General features: G+C 43.7%; 1 protein-coding gene across 2 annotated transcripts; it reads left to right on the forward strand.

Annotated features, from left to right (window-relative positions):
- Positions 1-7617: 7617 nt before the first annotated feature.
- Positions 7618-26888, forward strand: LOC146196804 (ribosomal RNA small subunit methyltransferase NEP1). 2 transcript variants are annotated; one of them, XR_014706145.1, is made up of 7 exons: positions 7618-7781; positions 7917-8018; positions 8254-8395; positions 13279-13337; positions 17221-17373; positions 22409-22575; positions 26311-26888. XR_014706145.1 is itself a non-coding variant. In XM_084598535.1 (6 exons), the coding sequence occupies exons 1-6, from the start codon at positions 7647-7649 to the stop codon at positions 22520-22522; spliced, it is 705 nt and encodes a 234-aa protein (XP_084454661.1). In that variant the 5' UTR covers positions 7618-7646; the 3' UTR covers positions 22523-22610. The 2 variants fall into 2 exon arrangements, 1 of the variants encoding a protein (XP_084454661.1); XM_084598535.1 differs by lacking the exon at positions 26311-26888 and having other exon boundaries at positions 22409-22610.
- The last annotated feature ends 331 nt before the right edge of the window (positions 26889-27219 follow it).

The raw sequence follows: 27219 nt of genomic DNA on the forward strand, positions 1-27219 counted from the left end.
CATTTAGGGGGCGCGGAATGAGGCGAGGGTTGTCACACGTGTCTCAAAGCGTATCTTGTTGACATGACACGATGAACGTGGCTTTCGGTGATCAGGTACGGCGTCAGACATATAGTGACAAGCGTCAGCGCAGCTGCCTTGTGCGGACAATACGCAAGCAAAATTTACATCTAAGCTCCCTGCGCATTGTCTTCAATACGACGGCCTTGGAAAAGGCTCTATTCGTTTATAGAACGTCTTGACGTATGCTGTCGGGTGGCGACCTATGCATTCTTATTACTTGAGCAATGTCAGCGCACATTATACTCCATGGTTGTGACTTCGCGTGACCCTTTGTATCTATGTGCTGTCGGCAATTCTAATTCGAAAATTACAGATGATTTTATGAATTAAGAGCAGATAAAATGAGGGGAGCTTTATGTCGACGAGACCGAAGAGTCATGTTCGAATAACGCGGAATACAGAATTAAACTAGGATGAATTAACAATGCATTTAATTTGAAATCAAGCTATTATGCACCGCCTCATCATCTACGCAAAATTTTGACATTTCGTGTATTTCGAGCGTGTCGAACATCACGCGTGTTTTACTCGCAGTTGTGACGTATAGCTAACCAGCGATCATCTTCAAACGAATTATGTAGAAGTACAAACAAATTTCGCGCAGATTGTAGATATTGCAATCTGCAGAAAATAAAATAAGCAAGCACTAGTGAATACGAATATCTTACTCTGATCACACAGTTGGGATTAAGGCGTAATTATTGCACAACGCGTTTTTTTTTTTTTTTTTTTTTTTTTTTTTTTTTGCAAATCGCAGCAAATTGTTCGCAGTTGCTAGCGTCGCGGTAAAGGTTACACACCAATCAGAGCTGCAAGGGCTACGGGGGTATAAACGGCAAGCACAATCCACATTTAGTGTCACTAACGCTATTCAGAAGTACAGCCGCCCTGATTTTTAACAATATAGCGCGAGCGTCGACCAAACTGCTGCTCAGCGCCTTGTAACGGCGATAAGCGTGCAACACGGCGAGAGTTCGCGCACGCGCACGAAGAGAGAGCGTCTTCTGCTACGCTGTTCGGATCACTAAGACACACGCCCTGTCACAATATCTGTTTGCGACGTTCCACATTCTTGCGCATGCACGAACTCTCGCCGTGTTGCACGCTTATCGCCGTTACAAGGCGCTGACCAGCAGTTTGGTCGATGCTCGCGCTATATTGTTAAAAATCAGGGCGGCTGTACATATCCCAGTCGAAAAAAACTACAGAACTTTGTCAAAAATACGACAAAATATCCTGTAGTTCTGCCGTGACCATCAGTATTTTTCTGTAGTTCTTCTGTAATATATTTCTGTTGTCTGTTGTTCTGTAGCATTTTTTTTCTGTTGTAACTACAGATATTTCTGATGTTACAACAGAATGTTCTGTTGTCACAACAGGTTTCCCGTCAAAAACCGCACAGAAATTCTGTCGTAACATCAGAAAATTTTCTATATTTTTTTCCGACTGGGATACTTTATAATTAAGCGATTTGAAGCGAATAATAATTTTTTTTTTTCACCTGTAGAGGAGGCTTGGACTAGATGAAGATGCTTGGATTCAATGTGATTCAAATGCTTGCTCTCTATATACGTTGCGAAAGGGGAGAAAGAAAGCAGATATTAAATCTCGATGCAAAGAAGTGCGACAATGGCGGGAAATGAAATAGCTGGTGGAGGAAAAAAAAATGTCGATGCGCACAGTGCACTGTTATCGCATGCTGACAAAAATAATGCATGTTCAGAAATTCCCTCATATGAAATGAGGAGAAAAAAAATACAGCGCACTCTTGAGACACGGACAAAGACGGAAACAACAACACAGCGTCACTTCAAGTGGTTATGTTATTGGTTATTTTATTTCCTTTAGCTTTTTGTAAGGTTTGCTGGGTTCAGCTTTGTTAGCTCGTGTCTTTAAGTTTCGTTACGTGCAAACACAGCAGCTGTTACCCATGCTTTCCCGCCCACTTTTCGCATATATATATATATATATATATATATATATATATATATATATATATATATATATATATATATATATATATACATGAAGGAAAGAAGCTAACAGTCGGCGAGGCCAAGGGAAGCGTTGGGAATGGTACTTTGTCTTTTTTTTTAATGTTTACTTGGATAATCACAGAAATTAGTAATGTAATCTGTTTAGGGGAAATATAAGTAAACACAAAGCAGAAGAAAAAACAACGTGCCGATGGTGGGAACCGAACCCACGACCTCCGAATATCGCGTCCGGTGCTCTTCCAACTGAGCTACATCGGCCGCTGTCCCCCCTGCTACTTTCTTGGGTATTTACGTTGTCTGTATACGAACCTGTGAGTGTTCACCAGCGCCACCCTCAACCATAGCGGCGGACGTAGAACGTCCTTTGTTACCGCCAGCGTCACGTAGAACGTGATCAAGAGCGAGGGCGAAAGCTGTGCTAGAACCCTCTTGTACGCTACCTATGGCTTCAAGACTGCCAGAACCGAGACCCTCGTAAGCTACAAGCAGATAAATGAAAGGGAAATGAGGGTGCTCGTTATAATACATGAAGGAAATAAGCTAACAGTCGGCGAGGCCAAGGAAAGCGTTGGGAATGGTACTTTGTCTTTTTTTTTTAATGTTTACTTGGATAATCACAGAAATTAGTAATGTAATCTGTTTAGGGGAAATATAAGTAAACACAAAGCAGAAGAAAAAACAACGTGCCGATGGTGGGAACCGAACCCACGACCTCCGAATATCGCGTCCGGTGCTCTTCCAACTGAGCTACATCGGCCGCTGTCCCCCCTGCTACTTTCTTGGGTATTTACGTTGTCTGTATACGAACCTGAGAGTGTTCACCAGCGCCACCCTCAACCATAGCGGCGGACGTAGAACGTCCTTTGTTACCGCCAGCGTCACGTAGAACGTGATCAAGAGCGAGGGCGAAAGCTGTGCTAGAACCCTCTTGTACGCTACCTATGGCTTCAAGACTGCCAGAACCGAGACCCTCGTAAGCTACAAGCAGATAAATGAAAGGGAAATGAGGGTGCTCGTTATAATACATGAAGGAAATAAGCTAACAGTCGGCGAGGCCAAGGAAAGCGTTGGGAATGGTACTTTGTCTTTTTTTTTTTTAATGTTTACTTGGATAATCACAGAAATTAGTAATGTAATCTGTTTAGGGGAAATATAAGTAAACATAAAGTAGAAGAAAAACAACGTGCCGATGGTGGGAACCGAACCCACGACCTCCGAATATCGCGTCCGGTGCTCTTCCAACTGAGCTACATCGGCCGCTGTCCCCCCTGCTACTTTCTTGGGTATTTATGTTGTCTGTATACGAACCTGGGAGTGTTCACCAGCGCCACCCTATATATATATATATATATATATATATATATATATATATATATATATATATATATATATATATATATATATATATATATATATATATATATATATATGTCAACTCTGCGTTGTCGTTTCTTTCTTTGTCCGTGTCTCAAGAGTGCGCTGCTTTTCCTTTTTTTTTTCCCCCGAAGATGAACTACTAACTAGCTCGTTCTTCCACCCTTGCAAGTAACATAAGGAGGGGAGGGGGGCTTTAGCTCTAACAGTTGTCAGTCAGTCGGTCGTTGGTCATAAATATAAATAAACAAATCTATCTCTAACTGTTGATTCCAAATTTTTAATTACCCCGCCGTTGTGGCTCTGATTAGGGCCCTCGACTACTGAACTCAAGAGCGCAGGTACAATCCCTGCCTGGCGGCCGGTTTTCAGCGGAGCTGGAAACTGCAAGGCACCCGCCTACTGCGCGATATATGCGGTCAGTAAAGAACCCCAGGCGGTCGAAATATCCGGAGCACTCCACTACGACGTTCCTCTAACCTGTGTTGCATTGGGATGTAAAAACCTAATTTTCAAAATATACGTCTGAGGTTCGAAGTTTTCAAATTCGGTCAGATAACTACAGCAGCTAACTGTAATCTGGCATGTACCTGTGCAAACTATGCCGAAGTGATTAATCAAAGCGTAAATTACCGTCATGCTTAAATTGTCATATCTGAATTACCCATTTGAGGTTTACTTTGAGGTAAACCTCGGTGGTTTGACTGCCAGCTTCATGGCCCGACTTTGATTGGCGGCAGAGCATCTCGTGACTTGTATCATTACTGTCAACAAAGCCCAGGGGCTTTTTTTCTTTTTTTAGTGAGCAAACAAATGTTTTGAATTTTTCTAGCTGAAACACTAAATGCTAGCGTCGATAAAAAAGGCCAAACAGATTAGATATGCGTGACTTGTTTCCAAACTGAACGCTTCCTAATTAAAGGCGACAGCACACAGAACAAAAACTGTTCACACGCAGTCTGCGTTGATATCCATGCAGGTAGCGATGACCTATTTAGACCTCTCAGAAAAGGGCAGATCACCTGTCTTGGACGTACAATTGGGTCAAAAGTTCCCAGGCCGCAGGTTTTGCTTCTGATCAGCATATTCTGACACGTGAGACCCCATTAAAGCTATAAATAATCTCACAGGTTAGAATAATGCCTCTTCTACCCTCCACGTGTATTTTGAGATTTGGGGCCGTCGTACTGCCTGACTATACTGCTAAGAAGCAGATCCTATGGCCTGGGAACTTTTGACCCCCCCGTACGTACGTCACATGTGCTAAAACAGCTCATCCTCATTAATTGAGGTCATGCGACGCTGGAAAGGATATATTTATAAACCAGATATTGTAAACCGCACGTGTCGTCATTGTGCGAGTGAAATGGGAAGCGAAAGACCGGGAAAATTGAATTAAAGACAATTTTTGGTTTACTTGTATTTTGAAAATTTATTCCTTATTAACTCGCTTTCTAGTGCACCGATTCCTGTAATTATTTTCAATTTGGTACCTACGTAACATAAAGAATTCATCTAAATGTTAGCGGACAAATATAATAGAAAAAAATGCTATTTTCACAAGCTTTCAAGCACGGTGGGCACAATTGGCGGCAAAACTTTTTGTTATACAACGAATTAACTTTTTAACTACACAGTTAGGTGGGTAATCCTGACGGGGAGTTCAAAGCCGTGATCAAGACGATGCCATATTAGTTTCTGAAAGGAAGAAAAACTCATTTTCTAAGGCACCAAAGCGCAACGAAAGCTCTCTTTTTGTCTGCACGAAATCGAAACTGAGCGCAAGAGGCGCACAGAATGCTCAGAACACAAGTGACATCCGGTGATTACGTTTGTACTGACATGCATGACTACGTTGAAAAATTCATTCCTTATAAATAAGGAATGAATTATTCCTTATTTATTTGAAAAAGTAGTGGGTCCGTGTTTCAAGTTTGCGTCATTATCGAAAGTGTCGCTATCTCCCTGAAGTTCGAGTCATCTGATTCGTGGAAACGCCGGAACCGGAATTGGTGGCAATAGCTGGTATCCGGTTCTGGTGTTTCCGCCAATGAGATGACCCGAGTTCAGAGAGATGACATTTTCGATAACGAAGCAAACTCGGAACGCGGCCCCTGTTCTGCCATCCTCCTCATTATACCCGACTCGTATCATCACACGCCTTAAACATGAGCGGAGGGGTTTGTAGCGGGATCATGTCCCCTAAACTATCTCTCCGACCTCTTCTGGTGTCTTACTCGTCCTGCCCAAATTCTCAGACATAAGGTGCGAGCCTGTTCAGCGTACACGCCGGACATCCTGAGTGGATGGCGCCGAACCAGGATTAGCTGTCCCAACTGCCCTGCTAACTCCGTTGACCTGTAGCACTTGATCTGGACCTGTCCTGGCACGGCGAGCCACCGAGCTCGCTACACATCTGCTCACTACATCCAGACATACGAAGACCGAGCATAGGGTGCCTCGATGTCTTTCGCAAAGCAAAGGCGAAAGGCATCGAGGCACCCCCAGTACCGACGCCAAGTGCAAGCTTAGTGCCCTGCTAGACTTCGTGTTTGACGCCATCAAACTAACCTAATCCACCCATTTTTCCTGTTCTGTTTGCGATAATTAAAAAGCTAATTAGTGTTTTAATTAGCTGAGTAGATAGAAGAGTTTTGCAGCACATTGTGTCACCCGCGACTGAGTTTCTTCCTTCAAATACTTTGAAAACGCTTTCGCTACCTTAATCTTACGGTACATGCAGTGATTTGGATGGGATTTACCGTATGAAAAAAACGTTCGTTTGTTATAGGCTTGCGTGTAGGTTTTTGATATAGATCTCCCATCTTTACCCTACACATTGACTGAGCGGGGAAGACGCGTGGCATCCGTGCCCGTGGACCTTCGTAGCGTTTGACGTCATAGAGTTAATAGCTGTTTGGCATGGGTACGGTCTCAGCTGCGGTTGCCGCATTTCGATGGAGACGGTGCATTGAACTAGACGGAACGCAAGGCGCCTGCATACCGGACGATATTAGTGCGCTCTGAAGGAAGCCAGGGACCAAATTACGCTCCGATCACATAACAAAAACTGTCACAAATCGATCGGCTAGTCGCGCTTTTATTGGTCGATTCGGACCGATGGACCTGTCGACCAATAGGTGCTGGGGCTGACTGACAGGTTTGTGGCAGTTTTTGTGATATGATCTCAGCCTAATTTGGTCCCATGTCCATGAATTAATTCGGATCCCTGCGTTGCAGCACTCCTTGTGATTCCATAATCCATTCTTTCAACAGTAGGGTCTGGTTTCATCTGGTTTAGTCTGGTTCATAGAGTTAACTCTATGGTCTGGTTCTCTGAGCAGCGTTACCTGGCGACAATTAGCGGAAATATTGTAAAACCGAATAAGAGCACATTTAAAGCATACCGTACTCGTTACTTCAGTGGTGCAATGTAATAAAGAAAAAAAGAAGCTTCAGTGGTGCAATGGATTGACACTACTTACCTGAGCACTGAGCGACTAAAACATCTATTCGAATCCTGTAAATGCAATTTCTTTCTTCTCAATTATTTTTAGTCGCAACGTTACAATAAGCTACCTAGATCTTTCCTGGGGTGTGTTCCCCTTTAGGTTACATTGTGTAACGCGTTTAATTCTTAATAACCGCTAAACCTGCCATGAACATAGCCACGAGGGTGAAGACATGACAACGGTAACACTGTTCAAATACTTTCACCGCAATCAATTCATGTCTTCAGTGAGTGTATGTTACCTTTTGGCTGCGTTGAGAGACTCCTCACGGTAAGTCGCCATTTAACCCGTTGAGAGACAACTGGTGGGGAGAATGAAGTTGTGCGACCCAACGACCCAACCGTTGAGAGAACAAAATTACGCAACTTCAACAGCATTGCTGAACTGTCCATCGCATTTTCATTTTTTAGTCATTCCATGCCAATCCCCTCCGAGTTGTCGCTACCACTCTCCGATTCCTTTTTAAGGATTTGTGTTTTTTGTGAGCCACCTTTACGGCCAAACAGAAAAAAATAAATGGCTTTTAAAACCAATAAAACTCATGTGTATTGGAGTTACGGCACTAAATCACTCAATCGTTCAATACCCTGACCAACCAACGATGCGTTCAAACGTTTTTGAATTTAGCGCTTCAAATCATCTTGGCGCTAAGGTCAGCGCGTCGTAGCCCTTCGGTAGGCAACAACGATGCCTTGTTGACATGGCGGCGAAGAGAAAGCGCGAAGGCGTCGATGACGACGGAGAATTTACGAAGTTTAATGTTCCCAAACACATAAAGAGCCAGGAGAAACGTCTAATTATTGTTCTAGAAAAGGCTAACCTCGAGTCTATTAAGGTAAGCAGTCGGCTGTCAGCTTCTCGTTTGTTGCACAGTGTATGTACATACAACACGTGTGAACAGCATGGGCTGATTGGCAATGCTTGACGTCGCCGCCGGCATGGGCATCTGCTTTTTGTCTTGGTCGTTCAGGTCGGCAAGTCGTTCGAGTTGCTCAACTGCGATGACCACATACAGCAGATGCGGAAGTTCAAGAAAGACCCAGCTTTTTGTAGGCCGGACATTACTCATCAGGTCAGTGAACACTGCGTGTCGTGGACTAGACGTGGATTTGCTTTGACCAAGATTTCTGTTGGTGCGTGTTTCAAAGTGACATTGGTGTATTTGGGCTATGTGTGTCTGGGGTAACCGCCTGAAATATGCGCGTGACACTTTCATTTGGCGAGTGTCAGTATTTTACGGGCTGCGTTCCTGCTTGCAATGAAGAGACCTTTCATGCTCGACAGCCATTGTCGTTTCCTTCCTGCAGTGCCTCCTGATGCTGTTTGACAGTCCACTGAACAGAGCAGGCCTCCTCCAGGTCTACGTTCGCACCGAAAAGAATGTGATCATAGAAATCAACCCTCAGACGCGGATTCCAAGAACATTCAAGCGGTTCTCCGGATTGATGGGTAAGTACAGTAAAAAATTTCCTTTTTTTTTTTTAATCTTCATATAGGGGGCAGTGTCGTTACTAATATGGATAAGGTAGTCAAAGTCTACACTGATCTATACAGTAGCCGAAGCAGTCGGTAAGATGATGAGAATGGCAGTAGTTTGGAGCCATCAGATGTTCCACAAGCAGCAAAGAACAGAGTGAAGTAAGCTTTAGAAGCTATGAAAAGGGTAAAAACAGCTTGGGAAGGTCAGTTTATATGGCCAACCTATATATGCGATGCCTCATGATTTCAGCGGTAGTGGAATCTTATAAGAATGCTAATATTGTCTTAATTAGTAAGAAAGGGGACATTAAGGACTTAAATATTATAGACCAACCGGCCTACTATCTATTATGAACAAGGTATTTACTAAGGTAATAGAATCAAGGTGACCTTAAACTTCAATCAACCAATGGATCAGGCAGGCTTCATTAATGGCTACTCTACTGTAGATCATATCCATACTGTCAGCCTTGTGATACAAAAATGCTGTGAATGCGACCAACCTATGTACATAAATTTCATTGTTATGAGAAAGCATATGAGTCAAGTGAGACATCAGTAGTCATGTAGGTATTAACACGGGGTGTAGATGAGCCATGTGTGTAAGTGCTAGAAGATATCTATAATGTTTGCAAAGCAACCATAGTCTTCCATAAGGAAAGTCATAAAATTCCAATTCGCAAGTTCCACATAAGGTGTCACCGCCACGCGGACACTTCTGGAAGCGCCCGAAGGGTGGTAGCGGCGGGGGACGCCCTGCTTGCAGAGGCGCCTCCCGCCCGACATCTATGCTTCTTGGTGTTGGTCAAATATTTAGAGGAATCCCCCAAGGTGGAGTAGATTTGCAATAAGGGAGTAGTTACTAATTGAATCGACCCAAGCGCAGCCATACGGCTACAAAGGAAAGCTAACCAGCTTTCTCAGAAACTTTGTAGTTAAAGAAAAATTCGTCCTGATCCGGGAATCGAACCCGGCACCACCGCCTTTCCGGGGCAGTCGCTCTACCGACTGAGCTAACCAGGACGGTCAGCAGAGCAGACTGTAGGGCGAGAGCGAATTGATCTATAACTCGATGTGGGAATGGTGTTGGTCAAATATTTAGAGGAATCCCTCAAGGTAAGCAGTCGCATCGCATACTGATTTCAGAGCGCTGTTCTGTTTCGAGTGCTGATTTTTATGGAACAATGTGTAATGTAAAGCCCACAATATAGGTCGCAAAGGAAATTCAGTGGCCGAGTTTCAATTTTCTGTCTTTCGCAAAGCGCTCGAACTGTGCGGCGAAAGACGGCATGAACCTTCGTACATACATGCGTACATGAACCTGCACAGTAATCAATGCTTAAGGGAGTGTGAAAAGAAGGGCATGAAGAATAAAAACGATTATGATATGACTAGAGCTGCTTGCTGTTTTTATATTTCTTCAATCGTCACTGTTAGCCCGTGCTACTTCAGGTTTCCTGCGCAGTTAAGGTTAGCATCGAAAGACTTCAAATCAGGGCTGTGACAGTGACAGCATGGGCTGAAGTGGACCCTGTAGACCATAACTGCCAATTTCCAGCTCAATGACTGTATGCATTTTGCTTGTCTACATAGCAAGGTGAAATCGGGTAAAAAGTGGTGCCACATAATACGAGGAATGCGTACACCTACAATGATGTGAAAATGTACTTCATATTGAAATGAATACCATGAATAAGATAAAAGCCATAGAATTTCTTTTGCTATCGACGCACATATGTTTGCCACCTTTCTTGTCAGGATTCAGAACCGCCTCAGTAACTTACGCAGCTGCCGCGCCATGCCCCCAGTAGTCGAATGATTTGCATACTAGACATTCCACCCCTGCGATGGGTGGTTTCTACTGCACTCGAAATGCACACGCACAGAACATTTGTACGGTGACAACACAACAGAGTCTACATTGAGAGCTTTGTCGACAAAACAGCATACTCCTACATTAATTTTAATGCAGCCCCTGTTAGCACAGCGCTGGCGCCAACTAGCCCGACCACCCTTTTGGCAGACATATTGGATTTCCAGTGGCGTCCTCTATAGGTCATGGAACCTGTAAATAAGAAAGGGGTTTAGGCAAGTAGGTATGATTTCTCCATTACTAGCCTTCGCTTGCTTAGCAGTATTCAGAGCGTTGGATTGGGAACATTTAAGGGTAAGGGTTAATGGAGAATACCTCAGTAATTTGAGATTCGCTGATGGCATTGTGCTCAGGTGAAGGATCGCAGTGACAAATAATGACCTAAACGGGCAAAGCAGAATGATAGGCCTAAAAATTAATGTGCGGCAGGCTAATGCTCAACTACCTCAGGAGGGAACAGCAGTTCGCAATAGGTAGCGAGAAGCTTAAAGTGGTAAGGGAATCTATGTAGGGCAGGCAATAACCACAGATCGAGACCACGAAAGGGAAATAACTAGAATCAGGTTGGGCTGGAGTCATCATCAGCCTGACTATACCCATTGCAGGGTGAAGGCATCTCCCATATTTCTCCAATTAACCCGGTTCTGTGCTAGCTGCATCCACTTGACCCCTGCTAACTTCTTAACCTCATCCACCCACCTAACTTTCTGCTGCCCCCTGCTACGCTTTCCTTCCCTTGGGCTGGAGTATATTTGGCAAATACTATCAGATCGTCAATGACAGGTTACTAATATCCCTCATGAGGAAAGTATATAGCAGAGTAAAAATGAGGGGGGCTTCCAGTGGTGGATCCGTCAGAGACGAATGACACTTGGTTGAGCAGCTTCTTAATGAACCGGAGAACTTTATATAGACTATATAGAAGAGGTGATACAAGAGTCAAGCCGGATTTGCTTCCCCAAGGGAGCAACAATCAGACGAATGGCAACTGGCTGCGATTGGCAGCGCCGACTGCTAAATCAGAGAAACGAGGGACTCCGCGTCCCTGCCGTCAAGCTGGCGCCTCTTGCACCAGCTCCAAAGCGGCTGCTGCCAGCGCTCGGCCAGCGCGAGTGTCCTATCGTGAGGAGTAGCTTCAGCAAAAGGGACTCGAGCGCAGTCCAGCGCTCCTGATATGAGTCGAGAGCATGCCCCTTTCCACAAGTCAAAATAAAAACACAATCACGGCAACTTCTCTCCAAAACCTTCGCAAAGCGCACCAGATGCCCGCTACATGTATGCAACGCTACGAAAGCTTAGCCCCTCTTGCGGGTTTTATGGCCTCCGGCCGCTTCCACTCGGGCGACGGGACAGCGGGAAATCGCGCTAATGAGGGTCTGAGTCGAGGCAAAAGGAGCGCTCCTCCCGTCTCCAATAGCAAAAAGAATGTAAACTCAAAGGGGGTCCGAAGGAAGAGCTCGCATTTTAGAGCTAATGCTCTCCTTTTATGAACTAGAACACGACACGCAGTTCAACACTAGGACACCCAGCTGAGAAATGCTCCCAAAACACAAGTACAGATATACATCAACACATGCATGAAGGTCCGGCACAGAGACTGGCTGAGACAGTTCAATAAACGCTGAGGCCAAACAGAGCAAGGGCCTTACAAGCGGCTTTATCTTAAAGGTACTCACTTATGAGGCAAAAATGTGGAGGGTAACGAAAAGAGTTCAACTTAAATTAAGAGAGCTATGGAAGCATGACGAATTGTTAAGGGACCAAACATAGGGTAATGACATTCTTATAGAAATTGAAAAGAAGAAATGGGCATGGACAGGTTATTTTCCTTATAAATAACATGACCCAGTTAACACAACTTTTTACTAATGTTGCTGACAGTTTGCAAAATTGGGGTAGCATGGCATGCCATTTGTAGCTCATTGGCAGTATGAATGATTGTGACCTATTTGTCAATGGCAGGAAGAAAATATAGGGAATGGTTTCTCTCTGAATAGCAAATGATCCTGTACCATAGATTTGACAGAATGTTTACAGCCTCTTCCTTAGCCAGAACTTAAACAAAGCATGAATCGACCTTGAATTGCTGTAGAGGTCTGCATTTATTTCTGCACACACTATACTGTCATTGTCATAACCTTTCTCACTACATAGTTTGAACACATCTTTTTTTTTTTTTTTTTTTGACTGAGATCATAAGCTCCAATAAGCATGTTGATACTAATTCATTCGTGGTTCATTTAGCTCAGTGCCGGTCTTAGAACCAGAAGATTTTCAGCTTTATTCCTTTATATTTCTTGAACTGTGGTGCATGACTTTTCTTGTGTGCTACTGCAAATGAATATTTGGGTGAGGCTTTCCTGGGTTGGTGAAAGCATTCAAAGACTACTCATCTTGGAATAATCAGGCAGGTAGCGCCTGTTAGTCGCTGTTGTGTTTCCGCAGTGCGACTCGGACTTAAAGAAATGCGTCTGCAAATGCCAGAGAAGCTGGTGTGCTAGAAGATAATATGCGCAGAAAAGTGCGACCAAACATACAGCATCCTCTTTTAACATGCTGCTGGAGATGGGGGAGTTCTTGCAAGTGCTTACCGTCACCAAATTTCTCATCATAGTTCTAAATCCACCCCTGAGTCGTAACTTATAGCATATATGTTTTATGGTTAGAGAGTTCAAAAAGGCTTGAGGTTTCGTGCTCTCAATTTCGCATGTTACAATGGGGGCAATCAATCATGCGCACATGCTGTGATGTTACACCATGTGCTATTACATTATTTTTTTGGTGCTGGGACTGTCCGAAATGGCAATAATAATGCAAGGACATTTTCCTGGGATGATACAGCTTTGTCTGTGACTAGCTTGAATATTGAGGAATAAGAAGAAAGGTTTTGTCATAGCATGATACGAAAATTGCATCTTTTGTCTTGCTTATAGTGAATACATGTATCGAAGTCATGTGAACACTGTTGCTGTCTTTTCAGTTCAGCTGTTACACAAGCTTTGTATCCGGGCTGGAAATGGATCTGTGAAGCTGCTAAAAGTGAGTAACGACCACTCCACTTAAACAATGTTGTCTTGTTAATCTATACTTCGTGGCAGTGGGACCTGGTTGAATGTGACAGGTCTGGGTCTGCTGTTTGCGATGTTTCACATTGTTTTTCTTCTTTTTTATGTCTGTCATAGTGCTTCTCCATAATGCAGGCTGCAGCAGGCAACATCATCCTGATGTTTGTGTGACTGATCCCAAGCTACTACTTTATGAGGCATGGTTATGGTGCCAGTGGGCAACTTTATTTCTATAAAATGAAAATTAATGGCACACTTTAGCTCCGCTGTAAGAGTGTGACGTGACATCGTTAATGGCTGCAGTTTGCCCACTACCCTTACAGATCATTGCCTGCGTCCATTCACCGTGCAACTCGCTTAATCAACAGTCTTTTATTTATTCTTTTGTTATATCACGTATACTCATTAGTATACATTCGTAAGATACCACATGTGAAAGACCACCTGATATAGAGTTATGCCCCCCCTTTGCTTCCTTATCTGCTGTTGGTTTCAGCAGCAGTCAGTGAAATACAGGCTTAACAGGCTTAAAACTTTAGAGCTAGATATTTCTGCCTGCAGGTATTTCTTAAGAGCAACGCACTGCAGAGCTGCATGCCACTCACGGCATCAAGGTAGCCGGTGAAAATACCATAGCTCTATGTGTTCTGGCATCTGACCTTTTCTCAGCTTTCTCTGTGGCTGTATTATTGGTTGCGAAAGAGGCAGTGAAGTGAGCCTTAATGGTAAACTGGAATGAGATGAGAAGATTTAACTAGTCCCCAGGATTTTTCACATTCTACTAGTTCATAAAACTACCATGCTCCATTGTAAAAGCTTATTGCACTTCAAGTACATTGTAATCTATTTACAGTCAAACCCACTTGTAGCAATATTGAAGTGCCATGGAAATATCATTGTTATAACAGATAATTGTTATAACCGGGTTAGGTCGAAAAAAACAAAGAAAATATAAACTACACATTTAATGAGGACGATGTATAGCTTACAATTTTTGTTTCGTAGCGGGAAGAAACCCATAATCCATAAGCGTTGTCTGTTTCCCGGCAATCTGACCGACATCTTTCTGCAGGGCATCCAACTGCTAAACCTAGTGCAGAGGAAGGTTCTTAGCAAAAACAAAGTCCCTCAGGGAGTCGATCATTCTCAAAGCCTCCTGGTGAGACGCAGCCTGCGCAGGTTCCAGTTCATTACCGTCGTTGCTACTGTCACCATTCTCCATGCCAGTGACTGCTGCGATGATAGCCTTGTCTGTTATGACTGTATCATCGGCATGTCAAAATTCCTCTAGTCCCGACGCGTCGCCGTCACTGCCGCTCACTGAGGACCAAAGTTCGGTCATCGCTGTGTTGACAAGAGCTTCGCGACCTTTCGCGTTGCCGGCATCTCCAGCAAAGTCCACCTTAATGAAGCAGTTCAAGATGGTGGAGGAGCTTACTTCTGCCTATGCTCCAAAAATGAACTGCACTGCCATCAGGAGCGAGATCTTCTAGTCTGGCGTCGGTCGGCGTTCTCGGACAGAAATGTCGAGGTTCAGCACGAGCTTCCTCAGAACACTTCGGCGATACAGTGCCTTGAAGCAAGCAACCACACCTGCATTCATAGGCTGCAAGCCTGCAGTGGTGTTAGGTGGGAGGAAAAAAACTTCCACATGCGAGAGCTTTAGAGCTGTTTGTTGCACAGTGCAATTGTTGAGCACCAATGCCACCTTCCTGCCTATGCTCTGCATCCGCTGATCAAACTCGACCAGCCACTTGCGGAAAAGTTCACGTGTCATCCATGCTTTCCCCTTATGATGGTAGTGAACTGGGCGGCACCATGAAAACAGCGGGGATTCTTGGACTTCCCTATGGCAAAGGCGGGCACTTGTCGCTGCCGTCCATGTTCGCACACGATAAAACAGTCACGCGCAATTTGCTTTGCTCGCTGCCCTTACAGGGATCACCTTTGACAGCATGCGTCTTTGATGGTAGCATCTGGAACAACAGCCCCGTGCCGTCCCCATTGTACAATTCCCAGTCCGCCTATGCTTCTCAGATACAGGGAAACGTTTCCTCAAGCCCTTTCTGCCTCGCATTGACATTGAGTGATTTTGCCTCGCCTTTGACTGCCTTGTAGACAATTCTGTGTCTCTCCTTGAACCATTGAATGCAACCACCACCAATTTCCGCAGCATGCAAGCTTCTTCGGCGCATCAGACCAATGCATTGGCTCGACGTGCTCTGTCCCGATTTTTCTTGTTTTTTTATTGTTGCTGCATTGCGTTGTCGGCTTACGTGCGCTTTTGTGGTCGCCGCTTTGCCGAGTTTCTGCTGACTTTCAGTGACCATATTTGATTGTTAAAACCAATAATATAATGACACCATTGTAATAAGCGGTTTATTTTACCATAGAACACATGGCAAACCTGACGGTGCTCAGGCTGCCCATTGTTATATTCGATATATTGTTAAAGCTGGTATTGTTATAAGTGTGTTTGACTCTATAACGATACCAGATGTAACAATATATCGCTTATTGTGATCAAATTCTTGGAATTCATCAGTTCTCCCATTGCTTTATGTAAAAATAAACCATATATGACGATCAGTTATCGGCGGAATATAGGATGCAACTAATAGCTTTCTGGCTGCCTGGAAGATGTTTGCAACAAAATTTTGCTTGAGTGCTTGATGAAAATTAAAACTCGGAAGATAATGACATGAAAGCTTGACATAAGGGCCGAAAACGGACCGGCGTGGAAAAATCCGCGAGGAGGATTGCGTGCGGATAGGAAAGGAGCACTATCGTCATCGCAACCAGTGCCTGTCGCCGGCGCTCGCCGCTTAAAGGGTGTGGTCGTATCATCATTGCCATCGCCTGATTGTGGGTGCTTATGGAGTGCTGGAATGTTAAGAGACTGGGTTACTAATGTTGGAGCTCTCAAACACCAAATGGATGTTTCGAATGCGAAGGCTGGCAGAGAAGTACTGAATTCCATAATACGGCCTGTCAGAAATACTCCAGCCTGCTTGGAGAAAGTAGATCCACAACCAGGTTTGGGATGTGGAAACAAAGAGATGGCACAGGGAAGCATGGGCGAAGTCATCCCTGGCGGTATGCTCCTGTACGGAGTGGTGTTGTTCTGCGCACAAGGACGACTAAGGCCAAATATATTGAGAGCCTGGATACATAGTGCCCCAGGTGTGATGCGGCGGATGAAACCATACAGCGCGTTTGATCGAGTGCCCATGCATTCAAGCTCATTTTCCCCACAGCTGGCTGAATTAGTTGCTCATGGATGACGGGGTGTTTAGCTGTCTGAAAGACCTCGAATTGCCAGTGAAATTTTGAGCACCCGGAAAAAAAAAAAGCTCTGGAGTACACTAAAGTATCGTTACATTCGATCATGCAAAAGCATTTGTGCCTACGTTTGGTTGTTTGGTAGCCTGTTGCTGCTTCTGTTGATGCTTATTTTTGTGCATGAGTTCATTGCCCCAACTCTGGTTCAACGATGTCATGCGTTTTTAACAACCAACTGCATTTCTAAGACAACTGTGCATTCACTAGATGCACCTTTACCCAGCCTCAAATGATGGAAGCGTCTTAGCAGAGTGGCAGCATCCCTGTCGATTCTCACACAAATCAAATTTTTCCCTCACTTTTGTTCTGTAATCAGTGTGGTGCACACTTTCTGGTGTCAGGTCCTCAAAATCAAGGAATTGTCAGGGGCACAAAAAAAAAAGGGAGGGCCAAATCAGGGAAGATGAACGACTGAAATGAGCATGATCTTTCACGTATCATAATTATTCGGCTGCTAAGGATTGAAATTGTTTATTTCGCGGTTAATGGTAACTGTTTCCATGCCACAATTACAGGTAATCAAGAACCCCATCACAGACTGGCTTCCTGTGGGCTGTCGGAAGATATCCATGTCTCTACATGCGGAAAAGCTAGTCAGACCACGTGAGCTTGTTCCTGAAACAGATGCGCCAATAGTTGTGGTCATTGGAGCCATGGCTCATGGTTCGGTGAGTGTAGCACCTTTAGTGCAGTCTTTGTGTCCTATTTTAGAGCCATTTTCCTTTTGTGAGTTTTTATAACCTTCTTAACGTACATTCATATATGTCTAATGTAGATATAGGATAGCAGTTGATTGAAATGAATTTCCGTGTAAGTCTGTGTTGTGAGCTGGAAAAGGGAAAGATTATACTGCTTTTATCAACTATGATAAAAGATTGTTAGTGATCATTCTGTCATAATGGGTCAACGCAGCAGTGTCATATTTAGCTGAAGTGCGTTGACTGCGAAATTTTTTCCGTTCTTGTGCAAGCCTACAAATGTTGGAGTTTGTTCTGTTGGCTCGTGGCTCATCTTTCACATTAAGGAGATTTGCACTGCTTCCTTTCTAAGGGAACCATGCAAAATATTCTCTGATACGACTGATGCAAAGACGGTCATGGAATCCCGGCATGCTCTCACCACCATCAGCATCTCATCTGTGCACTTCCTCGTCATAAGACTGAAACGTCTCGCCATTAGCCCAGCCCTGTGGCAAGTCAGGCATTCTGAACATCAATAACCAATATGAGCATTATTTGTACAAGCCATCATCTTAGGCATGTAGCCACAAAAAATTACGGGGCAGCACGCGAGTTCTACGTCAGCAAAAAATATGCCAAAGCAGCGATAGTGGCTTCATGATACATACGAGAGCAGTGCGAGGTGTCTGCTCGAACTTTAATAGAATGAAATGGAGGCCTTTACGTCTTGCATGTCCTTTCACGCTTTTGCTTAAGTGAAACATGGAATTCATGGACGATGTGCAGATATGACATCTCAAGTGAAGAGTTCCTCTGTGTTTCGCCCGTTTCGACACCTGATGTACCATGCTCATCACCTTAGTTGGATATTTGTGCAGAGACCTTACGTTAGTGTCTGTTCATTTTTCAGTTTTTTCTTTTTTTTCTTTTTCCATGCAAAGTATCATAGTTAAGAGACCATATTTTAAGCCACATGCTTGTATTTTGCCACTGGGTGCAACATTTAATACTGTTTTCATAGTGCCAATAAATGTCCCCCTTTTAACGTGTTGTGCCTCTACAGAACATTCTTAAGACAAACTTGAAGTGACCAGAAAATCTGTTTGCCTTATCGGAAGTTCGTCTAATAGAAGAGGCCCTAAAAAAGATACGTAAGCCTGCTTGGGTGTGTCCAAATATGAAAACAGTTATTAAGATAGCATCCCAGAAGGAAGGAGAATAATTGCACGTAGATAATATTGATACGTTGCGCTCAGAACCAGTAGGATGAAGATGAAGTTGAAGAGCGGCAGCACGCGGATTTTGTATCTGATCGTTCGCTGACCGTTCCGCGACGTACCCATACCCTGTAAATCAATTAGTTTGGCCATCGCTACTTTGTAACATTTTATTGCACTACACATGAAGTGAGCCGAAGACTGAAGACTTGACTTGAAACCAACTCATGTTGTCTTACTTAAAAATGGCATCGTCTCATCATTCTCATTGCAGCCTGTTGCAGCCTTTTCTGATTCTTGCTTTCTACCTAGATGCAAGTACTTCAAATGTGGCCGGCAGTTTAGCCACATTTCTGTTATCTCAGTCTTCAGCATAGCTCTTACCCGCTCCACGAGTATGCTACAGCCAGTGCCTGTAGTGCCGATAGCTGTCCGTCTCAATGGGAGACCAACCAGTAGCTTCACATCATTTATATTACCTCAGAAATCACCCCGAGTTCATCATAACAGCAGTCTACTCTGCGTGCCCTTTTTTTTTTTTTTTTTTTTTTGTATGTGTGTTGGCAAATAAAAGTGCTCTATTTCGCTTAACAGGGTCCTGAAAGCGCGAAGCGCATTGCCGTTTCTCTTTTGGATGTATTTCAAATTTGAATCGCGTTCCTGAAAAGCTTCGCACCAAGTAGCAGTCTGTGTTGCACTAAATACAGGGAGGTTCAGTCCCCGAGGAACTTTTGAAAGTTTTTGAGGAGCAAGAGACCAATTGGCAGGATTAGATCCTTTCTCGTCCAATGCAAGGTCCTACGAGACAATGTCTAGATCCTTCCTGGGTGGAGAACTCCTTGCCACACAGGAAAACGAATGCCGTTTGTGCTTGTTGTGCGCCATGGATTTGGTCTTTAGTGACGTATACACATAACGGAAAGCATGACTAATTGTTACTAAAACTTCTGCAATTCCTGAACAAACTAAAAGCAGTGCCAACCTGTGAAGACTGCTTTCATTGGCTAAATGCCACCACATGATTTCGCACGCTTTTCTTGCTTGTTATGCTCCTCTTCGGCGGTTCCAAACAGCACGTGAGGCATGTACCGACACTGTCTTTCACTGCATTTCACGCCTTTTTTGTGGTGTTTCTGGCACAGCTCCTAGCCCCCTTGTTGACGATCTTGATGCTTTTGGGTGCTACATGCATGGAAATGATGGCAAGCGGCTATTTAGGATAGCTTCTGCCAATCAAATCTGACGTGGAGGAAGTTTGGCTGCATAGAGTCAGCCAGACTGATTCAGTGCAACAGGAAGCGATCACAGCTCTCTGAGCTAAGTGGGCGATTACTCGGTCATCACTAATCTTGTATGCTGAAAACAGACGAAGCTAAGAAAATCAGCCTACCAAGGTTGAAAATGACTCTTATCCATGCGCCATATATGCATGTGCCGATATGATCTGCAATAGAAGTCTTCTTGCACACATCTGGAAGACTACTGCTGCGGTGGTTCTCAAGGTCACAGAGAACAAGCAGCTTTGACTTGTGACAGATGTGGCATATACATTGACTGGTTTTATTGGCAGCTGCTTTGATTTTATCAGTGGCTGACAATTCGGTGGCACCTGCAACTACACGCAGATTGCTGGTGAATTGTTCATTTGCACAGGTCACGTTGTACAATTGAACGTCTGTTGTGATAGCTAATAACTGAACAGTGTAAGTGCAACACCCTCTCGGCATTCTCGCGTTTCAGTAACCAGTCACGACATTACACGAACAGATTCTGGCAAAAATATGAACTGAAAAGCTCGCATGAAACCTAGCGCCAGCATTTATTCCGGAGAGTGCCTGCTAGTTCTGCACTGTGTAGGGAAGAGCCACAGTCAAAAAGCCAAACAAGGAATGGTAGCTCAGGAGAAGGAGAGAAAGAACGGCTGTATTTTTAGTTCATTGAGAGGCTTTACTTGTTATGCATTTGCACTTTTGAAATAATGAGTGCGGTACAAATTGAAGTGCTCATGCGAAATCCATCCCATCAAGAATTTAAGATAAGCAGCGCAGCACTAGTATTAATTAATCGCATGGTCCAAGATGCCAAGATAACTCATTCTCACCTGTGAAATCCAGTCCCAGCTTGGTAGCAGTCTTTTGAAGTGACCTCTCCTTTATCTCCTACCGATGATACCTCCAGTCTGTTATGTACCACAAGAATTGGCCGACTCCAGTCAAACTGCAGGAGACGGGGCCAACGGTGTAGACACGGGAGGTTGTTTCCTGCGTACTACCACCTATTATGAATGGACTTCTGTTTTAGTGCATAGTGCTTCTAGTTGAAATCATTCTCCGCAAATTTGAAGCTCGAAAGAGAAGGTGGCGACACGTGTAATGCAGCTTGTCCAACGAGGAGGCGAGGTGGCCGCAGAACTGCCACAGCTATCGAAATAGCGGTGCGCATCACACTCGCTGCCATCACGGCCGGGCAGTGTTGTACTCGCACATGTGTGCCTGGACTGGATCCAGACCGAGCAGTCGCACGTTGCTTGCACACCGTGAACTTCGACCTCTTTGCCCTCATTTCAGTCACCCCTCAATCTTCGCAGGCAGATGTGCACATGCGGTGCTCAGACCTTGGCTCCTCACCGCTGTGTGAAAAAGCTTGTGCTCACAGTTGTACCTTAACGGGCGCTCGCCTTCAAGCACACTTCTTTGCTCTGCTTACGTCAGCGTAAAATGGCAGCACTTTAGGGCACTTCATGAATCTGGTCTGCATTGCTACAATTTGCTGTGAAGAGAGGAGCCCATTAACAATGACAATGATTAAGGTGCATCCTTGTGTTGTTTGTTCTAAAAAAAAAAAAAAAGTCACTGGTAGCTTTTAGGTGCAGATGCGAGGTCCAGGCTGCTAAACCTCCATGTATCCATGCTTCTTCCATGCATGTGGATGATACTATTCTTACCATTTTTCTACAGCAGCAAGCTGCTGAACATTTTCTTTCAAAGCAGCTTTGTAGCACAGGCATCACAATTGGATTTTGGCTGTTTTGGGACTTTTCTTTTTTTCATCGAAAACACTGATCGTTTCTCTTTTTTAATTGTATTACGAATATATGTACTAAGTATCACTCAGCTTGACCTTGAGTTGTGTTTTTAAGCTGCAAAGTGGTAGATATCTGTTTACACATCCTTGTAACGCATTCTTCCAATTGTTTTCCAGCCCTTTGCCCTCTGGTTTGCCTAGCTGTTTACACTGAAAGCCTTGTAGTTCTTTGCCTTGCTAATAACTTGCTTGCTCAGCCACAACTGCTTGGTTTCATTTGCGGTTGGAAAAAAAGTTTGTTTCTTCTTTGAACGTCAGGCAGCATCGCATTTTCTTTTCTTCATGCATTGTCTAGTGTAATGTTTTTGTGCATACTGAGTAATATCAGGTGGTTAGCCTATGCTTTTCAAGTTTGCAAGTTCATTCGGTAACATGTTTTAACATGTTTTTGCTGTTTCCACAAGATTATCAGCATTTGCTTGCTTATGAATTGTGCATTCTTTTAATCATGGGCATCAAAATCACGGGCATGGCGCTGGCAGGAGGTAGCTGGCCACCTAAGCTACCGCATCATACCATTGAAGGCTTAAGTGTCTCCATATCTTTTTCTTTGTATTTTAGTTTCATTGCAATCTGAAATTGGCGACGTCTTAGCCTTAAAAGGAATTTAGTTGGATTCCTTTTTGTTTGAATTGAAGCATCCTTGTGGCTTAATGTTCTGCCACCATTGTATTATGTCTTTCGTGTGTGTGCTTACCTTTTGTTGCAAACATTTGTTCCAGGTTGATCCGGACTACACGGAAGGTGCCTTCTCAATCAGCCAGTACCCCCTTTCAGCAGCACTTACATGCTCAAAGCTGTGCACTGCTTTTGAGGAGGCTTGGGGCGTACATTGATGCTACTCATTAGAACAGGTTCCGGGCGGAACATGGCCTGCTATTGGCAAATGGTAATGACGTGTATTAAAACATGCATTATATTTTAGAGTTGTTGTGCTCATTGATTGTTATGGCATCGGAACTTTCATATCTGCAGGAAAGGAAATGGTGGTGTTGGTATGTCTATATGTTCTTAGGCATGCAAATGCAGTGTGCATTTGAGTAGGTATGTTTAAATGAATATGATAGTTCCACCTGTGGCTGATAGGCGGGAGACATGAGCTGCTAGATAATTTTGGTCAATTTTGAATAAAAAATGAAGCATACAGAAGCAACGATCTGCTTTAAAGGTCACCTCGATTTGGCTCTGCTTTCTGTGCTAATGCACAGAACTGTCAATCTAGTGCAGCACCAGTTCTTGGAATTCGGGTATCAGTATCTGCCGCGCGTTTCGAAGTGTCTGCAGGGTTCATCTAGTCCTGCAGGACTTCTGTATTTGGGCGCCAGACTTCAAAAAATTCCTCTGAGGAAACTACTGGCCTATTTGAGTGCATATAGCACACACAAAGTAATATGGTCTGCATTCTTTTTTAAATCTTTTTATTCTCGGCACTTTCCTCATTTGTTTCGAATCCTGGAAGACCGCTCTCGCCTGTATGCACAATTTCTGCGGAGGCAAGTTTAGCAGCAAATTTGATAGACGGCGCCATCTGCAGCACAGTGAGGCAACTGACATCCAGACTCTGTGGTTAGCCGGCTATGCTTCGGAAATGCGGTTCATTTGCTCGTTGAAATTAATGCCACAAGAAGGAGTCGTAACGTCTCTTACTAAAAACCAGATAATGATATATGCTCAGCATCAAAACCATGTTATCTGCCCAACCACAAAGCCAGGACCTCGATTTCCTCTCCATCCAAGCCCACCTTTCAAGCCCTTTCAAGCCCACCTTCGGCTTGTCTGTGTGAAAACTGCACATGCAGTCGAGAGCAGATTTTCACCTTTTTAAACAAGTCCTGATAACAAATCAACCATAGACCACAATATGCTGCTTTGTAAGCAGTATTTGGGCTCATATAGGCCAGTTTTAAACACAACGTCCTGTGTGGCATTGTGGATCCAGACCTTTTCTTAAAAGGGGCTCTCATCTTTGTGTTTAAGATTATATTCCAAGTACCTCTGAAGGTTTCAAGTAATAGTCTCTACGCACCCATAAAGCTCACTGAAGACACATCTATGTGAAAATCATTGATAGTGTGTGTTGTGCACCCTTATTTACCTGCTAGTAATGTGTTGAAAGGAAAGTAAAAATTAATGTAAAAGATAGTACAAAACTTTGATATCACAAAACTTACTAGTTTTAATGAGCTACAGTTATTATGGCAAGGTTCTATAACAGAGATCAGGAGAGGACAGTCCTATACCAGATATAGCCAATAATGAAGACCAACTCCCGTAGTGTCAATTTGCACTAAGTATTGATTTTCAAGCATCCCGCAGAAGTAGTGATCACTTCTTAGTGTCACAGCAACATTGTTCCAAGGGTTAAAAAAAGAATGATGTTCTAGCAATAGATTAAAGATGGTTGTTATGACGCGAAGCAAGAATATTTTCCATAAATGTCAAGTAAAATTAATTCGCGAATGCTTTATTTCTCTCGGTGCTAAGTGATGGGTTCCGAGTTCACTTAAGGCCTTGGAAGTTGCATTGTTTTTTGTTTTTTTCGCCACCTAACCTTGAGAAGCTGGAAAACAAAGCACCTAGTTCAAGTGCTCGTCAGTTCGTCTTGCAGTTTTGTGACACCGAGAGTAACTTGAAGTTTATTTAAGGTTGAGGCATAAACTGAAAGAATTGCTGACAATTATAATAAAGTAGGACACTGTGCGTGCATGCCAAAGCAGCATAGGTAAATATCTCCACTGTTTAAAGATTTGTGGTGAGCGTTAGTATGACGTAACACAATGCTCTGCGGTTGGGAGTAGTTTCTTTACACTGTCATTGCTACGTCTATATCAACCTCAGTGCCGTCCGTGCTACATTTACTATGCTTGCCTTTACTGTGATATGTTCCTTTTCCATGCATGCTTTATTGACATTACATAATGGAACCATTAGCAAATTTTATTGAGTTTCTGTGGTGATGCAGCAGTGAAGCCAAACTGCTGCACAAGTCAGGTTACAGTTTGATTCGTTTCACATCATTTTATTGCCATAAAGATTCGGTGAGGGGTACTACATAGGAGATGGGACAAACGTTATGATGACCAAGTGTTCACAAATATTTACGAGGTGATTTTTCACAAAATTTTCAGCAAAAGTAAGTAGCACGTGTTATCAGCGATGTCTTTGAATAGGTTCCAGTCACCACAGAGAAAAAAAAAGCGGTAAAAGCGCATGCGTGTGGTTGGGAAACTTGAAATGGATAACACGTTTTATGAGCAGAAGGAATTACATTGAGTAATGCGAGTAGCCTGGGACAAAACAGACTTCATAGGAACATGCAGTTCTGTTAATGTGTGTGGGAAATCAAGCTGTTTGCAGCAGCAGTGGAATGACAGGCATTTGCATTTATGAATGTTAGATTGCACGAGGCATAATTGTTGCACCAATCCTGAGTCTCGTCTTGAAGTGATGGTCGGAAAAGACCGTCTACAGTAAAATAACAAAAAACATGAATAATCGGAAATCGAACGATGGGTGGGCTTGCTTAATTCGGACGAGAAATCACATCGAGGCACGGTGCATGCAGCTAGCGATCATTGAAATAGATCTCCCTGAACCTCAGTTGCATGGAAGAGTGGTGCCCATACAGTTCATGTGCACTGTGGCAGGCATGACAACGATCAGAGGTTGCCGGTCACCAAAACACTTAGCACAGTCGCTTATTTTCGATTGCGTTTTAACTTCACACCATCTCATGCCTGCGATCGAGGGCATCCGTCAGCCAGTTGCGGCATTTTGGATGTTATTCAGCGCATCACTTTTGCTTTTTATTTTTATTTTGGAATAGCGTAGCAGTGTTTCATGCAGTCTGGGAGCCGTATTCTCCAAAAACCAGCTTGAAAGGACGCAATAGGACGTGTGTTGTTAGTTTGAATCCCTTTCGCAAGCAAGCTTCCCATTTGGCTTGTGTGCTATAATGCAAGGACAAATCATATGAATCCACCCGGAACTTTCTACTACAAACGGTTGCGTCTCAATTTTGCTACGAATGTTAGGAAAATTGGTGCCACATGGATATTTAGGGGAACAAACATAGTATTGTCAGAAGTGGTGGTTACCTCGGTCGCGGCTGGGTCCGGGCGTATTCAAGTGATGCATCGTGGATGTTCGGTTTGCTGTGTGCATTGTACGGCTTCTCGATAACATCGTTCATTTTTCTTTATATTTTTTCTTGTGCATCTTTTCGGGACATTTCTTTCTAGTTACCTATTGAGCATGAATGCCACCGGCTTTCCGAATAATAGAAGTAAATCTTTCACATTAAAATTTTTGCTAGAAACTGCAGGTTTCTGAATGGTTAGAAACGTGTAGCTCCGAGCGTGGAAAGAACTTCTAGCCCATGGCTAGAAATATTGGTTTGTACATTAGTATGAATAGCTGGGCATCAGTTACGTTTAGTTCAGGGCTTAACAAAAGAAAACGTTTTTAAGGTCTAATAAGGCGAGGATGTATAGCTCATGTCAGAGCTACCTGTCAGTGAAAAAGGTCAGTTTCAAACCAGCCAGCTGATTTTTGAACTGCAAATCTCGCTCGCATCCTTTTTTGTCAGCCTGAAAATGGTGCCAAAGTTCTTTTGTAACTACAGCTTACAGATGCGGCACATGGTGCTCTCCATTGGTTTTGAAAGACCGCTAGGAAGTCACTCAGCCCGCAGTGTCATCTTCCAGTCTGCTTTCATGTGAGTTTACAGGCTTCAGATGGTGCAAAGTGATTGAAGTTATCGACTTTTTGTTTCATCTGCATGTGCTGGTTTCTGTTCGTGGGAAAATCGGCAATCTTGTTCATTAGAATTCCTGGTTGAAACACTCGCAGAACTTTGGTATCACTTTACTGCTCCAGGGCTGAAGGCACGTCAAATAAACAGAGAAGGATATTTCTCTGCAGTGTTGATGTATGAAAAAGACGGCGAGTAGTAACGACTTTCCGGAAATAATTTGACTTCATTTCCTCTTATGGAGGACATAAATACATATTGTGAATTATGTCTAGGAGTTGGGGCTAAACAAGAACCATCTGCTTCCTGACGAGGTCTTCCCTCTAAACTTGCACACCTGAAAAAAACACAAGGTTGCTTATGTACAGTCTTTGACAAAAATATACAGCCCAAGGGTTTTGCTTCTAAGCCTCGTAACGAGGCTCTTTAAGCATATGCAGCGCTCGAAATCTTGTAGACAAAAACTCTTGCATTTGCTGGATGCATGGCCATAGACCACGCACCACTCAGTCTTGCATGCGGCCCAAGGGTTTTGCTTCTAAGCCTCGTAACGAGGCTCTTTACGCATATGCAGCGCTCGAAATCTTGTAGACAAAAACTCTTGCATTTGCTGGATGCATGGCCATAGACCACGCACCACTCAGTCTTGCATGCGGCTTTGAAATATCCTTCGACTCCGCACCTTACGCAAACTCTCTTCATACCTTTGTATTCAATTATGACGCAGTAGCCAGCCGCAACTGATATGTACAACAACTTCTCATCTTGTTCTACGTCTCG

Source organism: Amblyomma maculatum, chromosome 3 (assembly GCF_055883805.1).
Source record: "Amblyomma maculatum isolate TAMU_Amacu chromosome 3, ASM5588380v1, whole genome shotgun sequence".
Classification (NCBI taxonomy): Eukaryota; Metazoa; Arthropoda; class Arachnida; order Ixodida; family Ixodidae; genus Amblyomma; species Amblyomma maculatum.